Source organism: Oncorhynchus mykiss, chromosome 16 (genome assembly GCF_057628025.1).
Source record: "Oncorhynchus mykiss isolate SJ-2025 chromosome 16, ASM5762802v1, whole genome shotgun sequence".
NCBI classification, from domain to species: domain Eukaryota; kingdom Metazoa; phylum Chordata; class Actinopteri; order Salmoniformes; family Salmonidae; genus Oncorhynchus; species Oncorhynchus mykiss.
This window is the reverse complement of record NC_143037.1, coordinates 24,445,370-24,455,757: the sequence shown is the minus strand read 5'-3', so window position 1 is coordinate 24,455,757 and position 10,388 is coordinate 24,445,370. Positions and strand designations below refer to the sequence as shown.

At 41.5% G+C, this 10,388-nt stretch overlaps 1 protein-coding gene, 1 long non-coding RNA gene and 1 pseudogene across 2 annotated transcripts; 1 reads left to right on the top strand and 2 right to left on the bottom strand.

The window, feature by feature from the left end:
• Positions 1 to 584: 584 nt before the first annotated feature.
• Positions 585 to 2,356, top strand: LOC110491696 (C-reactive protein). Its single transcript, XM_021565334.3, has 3 exons — positions 585 to 719; positions 886 to 956; positions 1,236 to 2,356. The coding sequence occupies exons 1-3, from the start codon at positions 616 to 618 to the stop codon at positions 1,850 to 1,852; spliced, it is 792 nt and encodes a 263-aa protein (XP_021421009.3). The 5' UTR covers positions 585 to 615; the 3' UTR covers positions 1,853 to 2,356.
• A 1,276-nt stretch (positions 2,357 to 3,632) lies between these two features.
• On the bottom strand, positions 3,633 to 5,580 carry LOC149976612 (uncharacterized). Its single transcript, XR_016487186.1, has 2 exons — positions 5,258 to 5,580; positions 3,633 to 4,095 (listed from the first exon to the last, which is right to left on the bottom strand). It is a non-coding gene; the product is annotated as an uncharacterized LOC149976612 (long non-coding RNA).
• A 794-nt stretch (positions 5,581 to 6,374) lies between these two features.
• LOC110491695 (serum amyloid P-component-like) lies at positions 6,375 to 7,199 on the bottom strand (annotated as a pseudogene).
• Between the last annotated feature and the right edge of the window lie 3,189 nt (positions 7,200 to 10,388).

Sequence of the window (10,388 nt, the reverse complement as noted above, 5' to 3'; positions counted from 1 at the left end):
GAGATTGGTGTGGAAGAACTTGACTGGCCTGCATAGAGCCCTGACCTCAACCCATCGAACACCTTTGAGATTAATTGGAATGCAGACTGTATGCCAGGCCTAATCACCCAACATCACCTCGACCTCACTAATGCTTTTGTGGCGGAATCCTGCAGGGACTTGCTTCCAATGTTCAAACATCTACTGGAAAGACTTCCCAGAAGAGTGGAGGCTGTTACGGCAGCCAAGGGGGGACCAACTCCATAGTAATGCCCATGATTTTGGAATGATATATTTGACGAGCAGGTGTCCACATACAATTACACTACATGACCAAAAGTAAGAGTAAAATAAGAGTAATTCGGACATAGCCCTGAAGAAGGCTACTGTCACCATTTTCTGTGTCAGTGGGATTGACAAAGCTTCTAATAGGTTCTAGTTGTTTCTCTGTAGAGAGGGTACGGAGTTTGTGTCTCGGAATATACTGTGTGCAAAGATGAATGACCTGCAGCTTTGATTTGAATGACCCACTTACACTCACTGGTAAAACATGGCAACCAGAGGAGGAGAGTGTATTTATCTGACGCTCTTCACCATTGGTTCATAAAAGATCCACCCCTTCCCCTTTAAAAGTCTATGACTTTTACAGTAAAAGAGAAAGACGCGGAAGAGAGCTCGAGTAAAACTGGTATCCTGGACATTTGCCTAATCAAGTCTTTTAAACAAGAAGACATGGAAAGGTAATTTGAATGACTTTACTAAAATATAATCGTTTTTCAATTGATTATGCAGATCGGCAACCTTTAGCACTGTTTTTTTTGTGTACAAAGCATGGTTGGTTCTTGAAGGCAGGTTTAACAGGCAGCAGATGCCATACTTTCAGTACCTTTTGTTCTCTTTTTACAGTGTACTAAAGTGGATGGAGAAGCTGCTGGTTCTGCTGTTTCTGATCTATGGTTGTTATGCTGAACATCAAGGTGAATGATCTCTCAAGTTTTCACTTGTAATTTTAACCATGTAGTAGATCTGGCCCTACATGGACTTAACTGTGCAAATATTTGCTGTCACTGAGTGTCCGCAACTTCTCTTCCGATCATGTTGCATTGCAAATATTGTTAAACTAATCTGTGGTGAAATAACAAAAAAAAGCTCTATATTTTCATCATACTGGACATCAAGACATACTAGGTCAAGTTGATTTCTGTTACATTTCTGTTGGTGAGCTTTTCGCCTTCTCTCATTTTTAACCCATACAGATCTCTCAGGGAAAAAGTTAATCATCCCAGTCGAGACAAGCAACTCGTTTGTAAAACTCTCTGGCAACGTCTCAAAGCCTGTTACTGCTATGACCATGTGTCAGAGGTTCTTCACTGAGGAACACCGAGACCAGTCCCTTTTTTCTCTAGCAACCCCCTCTGATTCCAAAGATATCAATCTGTGTATGCAATCAAAGGGTGGGTATAAACTGAATATCAGAGGAAATTCTGTTACTATCAGCGGTTTGCCAGAAAATAGAAATGCATGGATCTCTTTGTGTGGCACCTGGGACTCTAAAACTGGTCTCACCCAGATGTGGGCGAATGGGAGACGAAGTGCATCGAAGATTCTTAAGCCAAATGGCCCTATAAATGGAAAACCAAGTATAATCTTAGGTCAAAACCAAGGCAGTTATGGTGGAAGTTTTGTAGCATCACAATCCTTTGTGGGGGATGTTACTGATGTACACTTCTGGGACAGTGTCATCTCTCCTTGCCAAATCAAATTGTATATGCAAGGGAAAAACTTTACTCCAGGAAATATTCTCAACTGGAAAGCATTGGAGTTCACTACTGGGGGAGGGGTGTTCAAGGAGATAAGTGACTATAACTGTTAGTGAACCAAAAGCAATACATTTGTACCAGGTATTGCTAATGTGTTAAAATGTATTATGATTACTGTCATCGTCATTTGCATGTTCATAGCAGCTTTCACTTTAAAAGCTCTGTTACGAATCGATATCCCATATTTTTATGTTCCTGAGTATTCAATTCATAGAAAAGAATAGTGCAATAAAGTTTCAATCATTTCTGATAAATGTTTGTCTGTCTTTCATTTAGCGTTTGTATGCAGATGACCTCTGAAATTGTGTAAAGTGTTATTTTCAGAGGAGAATGAAACCGAAAAAGCAAGATGTCTTTATTGACATTTTTCCAGTGTGTCTGTGTGCACAAGGTCGTTGTGTAAACAGAAGATGAATGACTTTGCTGGCCAATTGCAACTACCAGGCAGAACCACATGCAGCTCTGTATTTACGCTGGTGTTCATGCACCAGCGTGTTGAAACCACTTCCCTGCAACTAAAAACCCACAAGAATAAACCAGCAGATCAGTTGATCTCATGTTACCGTGTCAAGCTTTGATTCCAAACAGCTGTGTCTAGGTTCTCTACTCCCGCTCCTTATAGGCCTATAACTCCTAGTCTGGTAATTGATCTAAAAAAAAAAAGACTTATTGTAAGAATATAGGATTATATTTCATACAAACATGTCATCTTAAATATCAAGATAATTATAATATAATTTGTCATTTATTTTAAATAACTTGATGAGACAATTTGTTCGAAAGCCACCGTCCGCCATATTGGTAACCTACTCCTCATGTCCCCTATTCAGGGGCGCAACTTTGGTTTTTAGAAGTGTTTACACTTTTGAATCCAGTCGGATAAACACTCCAAACAGCCTACCCGACCGCTCGGTGGCGTCTGCATGGTCATAAAGCACACCGTTTCCTCGTTTTGTATCACATTCCATTGATTAAACTGAGCAGGACAATTTCAGAATGTGGGTGGAGCCCCACCGTCCCCAGTGAAAGTTGCACCCCTGCAACTGTACACCGGGTGTACAAAACATTAGGAACACCTGCTCTTTCCATGACATAGATAGACTGACCAGGTGAAAGCTATGGTCCCTTATTGATGTTATCTGTTAAATCCACTTCAATCAGTGTAGCTGAAGGGGAGGAGACAGGTTAAAGAAGGATATTATAACCTTGAGACAATTTAGACATGGATTGTGTATGTGTGCCATGTCATGGTAGTAGGTGCCTGGCGCACATGTTTCAGTGTGTGAGTTCTTCATGCTCAACTGTTTCCCATGTGTATCAAGAAAGGTCCACCACCCAAAGGACATCCAGCCAGCTTGACAAAACTATAGGAAGCATTGAAGTCAGCATGGGCCAGCATCCCTGTCGAATGCTTTAGTCAGCTTGCAGATCCATAACCCCCCCCCCCCCGAAATGAGGCCGTTCTGAGTGCTAAAGGGGGCGCAACTCAATATTAGGAAGGTGTTCCTAATCTTTTGTACACTCAGTGTATATCTGTGCAATAAGTAGCGTAACATAAAACCTGAAATCATGGCCAATGTTTCGCCTGTTGTGACCGAACATGTTTTCAAGTGTCCTTGACAAAAGTCAAACTACTGCATGGGTCTGCTCATCTTTTGCGCACATGCATGTGCTTTGCGCAAATAAGTTTTCCTCAAATATTATATAGTGTTACGAATCCCTTTTGGCCCGACAGTCTAGGGGGGGATGGTAATGAGACCAGTAACATAACTCATGCAATTCTAATAGTGACAAAGTAAAAGTGTGAACGAAATAACCAGAACAACTGAAATCTACCGTCAAACTCAAGGTTTATTTGAAAACACACGGTAATGGGGGGAGCAGGAAAAGGGGCTGAGTCTGGACCCAAGGAAAGAAACAATAAGTATACAAAAACACCCCTAAGCTAGACTGGCTAGTACTTTAACAACAGCTAACTAACTAACCAAAAATACAGTGGGTGGTCCACCCAGTTCTAACTAGTGTATTTAACAAAGTTCACCTACGGGTAGTGTATGCCCATGGGCGACTTGTCTTGGTTTCCCCCTTTTCCCACCAGCAACAAACAAACACCATAACCAAAAAGAGAGCGTGACCTACAGACATGGCATTTACAGAGAGATTGAGCTGTAGAGCAAACAACTGATGGGGTTTTTAAACCAAGGGAAAGGAACTGTGATAGGGTAGGAAACAGGAGGAGGTGTGTCTTCTGATTGATGATTGGATTGGTGACTGATTGGGGAGTGATGATTTTCACCTGTGAGGGGAGAAGGAGAGAAAAGAACACAGGACACACACAGGATAATGGTATCTGTAACACATAGCCTACGTGTTATTCCTTTATTACTGTACATAGTCAATTGTCAAAAATGCAGAATGATATTTGACAAAGGACTAATAAGAGTACTTTTTAATAAGAGTACTTTTTAATAAGAGTACTTGAAAAAGGACTGGCCAGGTGGTAACCTTCACTGTGAAGTGTGCTAGGCATCCCAACATTTGCGCTGCTTGCTTGCACTAATTGACTTTCCATTATGGATTTTTTTTTAAACTTTGAAATGTACAAATATTACAAAAATGTACAAGAAATATGTATTATTATAATGACCCTCTTTGTCACTATGTGTTACGTTCATTGACACGCATATGACAACCAGTGCCGGTCAGTGCCATTCAAGATGAGGGAGGACAATTTTTTTTAATGAGCATAGCCTTATTTCTATTACAGCATATTGGATGACTGTCATTCATATTCCATTCACCCAGTTCAATGTAACAGCAATAGATTTAGGGTACTACATGATACACACATTTTCCATATACCCATCATGAGGTTCAATGGAAGCATATGAATGAAAGTTTACAATGTCGGTACACACAGGTCGAGAGACAAATTTGAGGACACAGACAGTGACACATGCACACATTCAATAGCGCCTTGCGCACTCTTGCCTGCATCTAGCTGATATTGGATGTAATCATTAGTCCAACAGTTACAGACGAGAGTTTCTATTGGACAAATTCATGTTTATCCCTGTTTTGTTCAATTTACTTCCGTTTAAGAAATGTTTTTCAACAGAATAGGCGGAATGAATACACCCCTGATCACGTGTGAACACACAGGCAAGTTGTACTCGTTCTCGCATCTTTGCGCTCTCGTCCTCTCCCCCTTTCCCTTCGCTTGTGGAATATTCAATGCACAACACATCAGCTGTATGTGACCAGGCTAAAAATCCTTTCCAAGCCACAACCTACATCGTTGTCACCATATTAGCTAAAGTAACGTCCTAGTCAACATAGCTGATATAACTAATGCGCTAGTAAACCCGCTACAATCATGCATTAACATTAGTGTACAATCAGCAAGCAGTTACATCGGCGGGCCAGGTGGCAATAAATTAGTAAAAACAAAAGCTTACCTTGACTTGGAAGAGTTTCAGGGTTGTGATGGATAGTCATAGCCAGCTAGCTAACATAGCATCCCTCTGCTTGAGCAGGGTGTTTCAGTAGGCCAAACGAGCTAGCTGCATTACTAGCTAAGTAATTGAAACTGAAAGTGAAAAAAAAAATGACAATCTCTATATATAGTTCTCTCTTGCTTCTCATTCATTTTGGAGTAAATTAATTAGTTCAAAATTGTTAAATTATTATTTTTCTCTCTCTTTGAGTCAACTATTCACTACATTTTATGCCCTGCAGTGCTAGCAAGCTGCTTTCATTACTATATTCATTTTCTGATCCTTTGATTGGGTGCACAACATGTCAGTTAATGCTGCAAGAGCTTTGATAGGTTGGAGGACTTCCTCGGAAGTTATCATAATTACTGTGTAAGTCTATGGAAGTGAGTGAGAACCATGAGCCTCCTAGGTTTTGCATTGAAGTCAATGTACCCAGAGGAGGATGGAAGCTAGCTGTCCTTCAGCTACCCTACAGAGTGCTGTTGAGGCTACTGTAGACCTTTGCAAATTGTGTGTTTTAATCAATTATTTGGTGGCATGATTATATTTAGTATAGTTTTATCTAAAAAGGATAACTTTGAAATGTTTTAAATTATACTTTTATGATTTCAGTGAGGAGGATGGTCCTCCCCGTCCTCCTCTGAGGAGCCTCCACTGATGACAACATGGCGCAATCCACTCGACTGCCTTCATCATACAAACGCAAGTCACGTAACCTTATCCAAATACTACTTGGGTGGTGGGATGGCTCACCACTGCCATCTGCTGTATGGTAACTAAACTGCTCCATGGCACTCCATAATGCTTTGGAATATATATATCCTTGACTCTTGAGTTTGCTCATTCTGATATTTATTAATTTCTTTATTTTTACTTTTTGGATTATGTGTGTATTGTTTTGTGTTACTAGGTATTACTGCACTGTTGGATCTAGAAACACAAGCGTTTCGCCGCACCTGCGATAACATCTGCAAATCTGTGCATGCGACCAATAAACTTTGATTTGATTTGCATCAGGGGAATATTACATTTTCTAATTAGAAGAGTGTATTCAGTAAATACTCAGGAAGCAAGAAAATCGTATTATAGCATATAATAATGTTGAAACAGCTGAAACAGTTATCACACACATTGAAAGACAGATAAAAAATCATGCTAGTGTTCAGGCAACATTATCAAAGTCACTCTTCTCCTTGAACATGTTCCCCTCAGTTATGTACTCTAATGCTTTCCAGTTTAGAATATTTCCAGGAGTGAAGGAATTCCCCTTCACATAAAAATCGGATTTGTCAAGGAGGGAGGACACTATCCCATAAGTGGACATTGGCCAGGTCCCCCACAAAGGACTGTAATCTATGAAAGCACCACCCCATATGTGTATTGCTCTTAACCTAAAATAATACTTGGCTTTCCAGTTATGGAAATGTCCGAAGTAACAAACTTCCATGTACTTCACTTCCCATTTATCCAGAGTTGGGTCAGACCAGTGTAAGAGTCCCAGGTCCAGCAGATGGAGTTCCATTCATTCTTATTATCTGGCAACCTCAAGAAATCCAGTCCAGCTTCTTTGATGTGCACTCAGTATGCTCCCCTCACATATGGTTTGAACAACAGCAAATCCTTATCATGACGGGCCTGCCAGTGAGACAATGGACTGGCCTCTGCCAACCTCAGAGAAGAACCGCAAGCACACGGTCATAGCGGAAATGGGCGTCTGGATTTTAGCAGAGAGTTTCACATGGAAAGTGTCGCTCTCCAACAGGAACGAGAACACTGTCCCTGAGAAATTGGAAAGGGTGTGGAATTGATTACAACATGATATCATGTGTCAAACATAGCCTGAATTAGAGATCATCAACTAGATTCAGCCTCGGGACGATTTTCTGTTGAGTGTATTGTCAGGGAGCCGAAACTTAATTACAAATCATTTGTAGACTGCAAATTGACCGCAGGAAGCCCAAACATACAGTGCATTTGGAAAGTATTCAGACTCCTTGACTTTTTCCACATTTTGTTATGTTACAGCTTTATTCTAAAATTGATTACAATGTTTTATCCCCCCCCCATCAATCTACACACAATACCTCATAATGACAAACCAAAAACAGGATTTAAGAAGTGTTAGCAAAGTCATTAAAAATAAAAAGCTGAAATATAACATTTACATAAGTATTCAGACCCTTTACTCAGTATTTGGTTGAAGCACCTTTGGCAGCGATTACAGCCTCGAGTCTTCTTGGGTATGACACTACAATCTTGGCATACCTGTATTTTGGGGAGTTTCTCCCATTCTTCTCTGAGGTCCTCTCAAGCTCTGTCAGGCTGAATGGGGAGCGTCACTGCACAGCTATTTTCAGGTTTCTCCAGATGTTCAATCTGGTTCAAGTCACTCAAGGTTAGAAGGTGAACGCTCTGGAGCAGGTTTTCATCAAGGATCTCTCATTAATCTGCACCGTTCATCTTTCCCTTGATTCTGACGAGTCTCCCAGTCCCTGCCGCTGAAAAACATCCCCACGGTATGATGCTGCCACCACCATGCTTCACCAAAGGGATGGTAACAGGTTTCCTCCAGAAGTGACGCTTGGCATTCAGGCCAAAGAGTTCAATCTTGGTTTCATCAGAACAGAGAATCTTGTTTCTCATGGTCTGCGAGTCTTTAGGTGGCTTTTGGCAAACTTCAAGCGGGCTGTCATGTGACTTTTACTAAGGAGTGACTTCTGTCTGGCCACTCTACCATAAATGCCTGATTGGTGGAGTGCTGCAGAGATGGTTGTCCTTCTGAAAGGTTCTTCCATCTCCACAGAGGAACTCTGGAGCTCCTTCAGTGTGACCACCTCCCTGACCAAGGCCATTCTCCCCTGATTGCTCAGTTTGCTTATTTACTTATGTAAATAAGGTACTTCTGTTTAAAATGTTTAATAAATTAGTAAACATTTCGAAAAACCTGTTTTTGCTTTGTGATTATGGGGCGTTGTTTGTAGATTGAAGAGGAAAAATATTTATTTAATCAATTTTAGAATAAGGCTGTAACATAAGAAAATGTGGAAAAGGTAAAGGGGTCTTTACACATTTAGGCTAGACACATTTAGGCTGGACACATTTAGGCTAGATACATTACTACCGTATAAATATTACAATTCCTAAGGCTATTGACAGGAGAAAAGACCTGTTATCGCAGTTATAAAATAAAAAATGATAAAAAATAGTGCTTTAGCGGAGACCAGACGTTTCTCCTCTTTCATTTAAAATGGATAATTAAGTTCTCCTGGACATGCTTATGCCTATCTGATTTTCTTTCAAATACAAATAGTGCTTCCATGTTCCAGAGAGCTCGAGACTTGTACCAATCTTCACAGGAATTTGTATGCTTTGAAAGGGAAATAAAGTCTGCCAAGTTTATGGAGGGAGGGAGTGGGCTTGGGGTATCCCCAGTCCAAATGTGCAGTCATATGGTGGTTGTTGGTCAGCTACTCTCATATCTCCCACTCATCGACTGAAGGGTTGAGCTCCCTCTTGTGTTACCTCTGGCAGCGTTTCTTTGCTAAATAACTTTCTCGGGTGTTCGCCTGTTTTATTACTCAAGATTCTTTATGACTTGCCTAGTTAAATAAAGGTTAAATATATATATATTTTTTAATCTCCTTCATGCTTCTCTGGCCATCACGTCAGAAAACTTAAAGGAGCTGATGGCCACGAGCGTGCTTGCTATCCATTTGGCGGAAACCAGCTAATAGTGTGCAACTGCAACCCACAATGCGGGCGTTCCTGCGTGGGTGGCGTTCTTGTTCCTGCATGAACACCCCTCCCTCAAGCACCCCACTGGTCTTGCATGAATGCACCCCCTTGAGCACAACATTTTCATGCTTGTGTGACACGTTTGAATGTGGGTCAAAAGGGGAATAAAAGTATTATGTGTTTTTCGCCCCCAACCTAATTTCTACCAGAATCCTCCTTCGGTAAAACAGTGACCGACAGGCGGGCGTGAAAGACATTGTCTACCGGTCGTCCCTACCCCATGTACTAGCTATAGCTAGCTATTGTTGTCACCCTCTGCCGATTCTTTATCGGCAGTTGGAATCCAACATTATTTACATTATTGCCACCTACTGTATTGGATAGCTCCAGCCTCCCTCCTGTGCCGGAGTCATAGCTTAAAAATGGACCAATAAAAGTATAAAAGGGGGTTTCTGCAGATGCAGGAATGCCCACATTGAGGAATGTCCGAAATTGCGGGCGGGGGAATGCGGGAGTGCACCCTGGCACATTTTATTTTGCAGTGGATTGTTGCCACGTGCCTCATGCTAGCCTGGGCAGCCGCTAGTGGGCGCTATGGATCTCCACTATCGTCTGTGCTCAGCTGGTAATACACTCATGTCCCCCGGCAACCAGGTTGTACATAGAACATCCTCCAAGGCCTCTAGACTAATTAGCCTACGAAAAGAGGGACAATTAGGCCAACGTCATTCCAAAAACAGTCCACTTCAGTTGTGATTTAGTTTCTTTTTGTCAAGACCCGTGGTCCGTATTGACCCCGTTCTGTGTTCGGATGCGGAATGCGGACCGCCTATTGAGTATAGCTGTTGTATGCCTGGATTTGATCAGGAAGAGGCATGAGAGGTTAGCCTGGAGTTCCCATTATAACGATGCATTGTCCTAACAGGTTGTTTGTTTCCACAGGCTTCTGAGGCCATATGGAAGGGGGGGATTGGGAAGTGGGTGGGATGGCTTGGCAGAGGAGCTCCAATTTTGTGTATTCAGGGCCATGTTGATGTTGTTCCTCTTGTTTCAAACAAAGGAGGCCTGTAAATCTCTGAGGGCTTTACCTTCATACATGGAAATCAATTACTGAAGTATTCAACAATAGACCAGGGAATCAAAAAACCAGGAACCCTAAGAAGTGAGTTCAGAAATCCAGGGATGATGAGGGTGGATGGAAGTATGTGCTTGACCATGGGAATTTGAGGTATCGATGACTGTTAAATGGATAGTTCACCCAAATTACACAAATACATATCGGTTTCCTTACCCTGTAAGCAGTCTATGCTAAAAAGTTAGCATTTGGAGACAGTAGACAGGTACACAAAACCAAAGC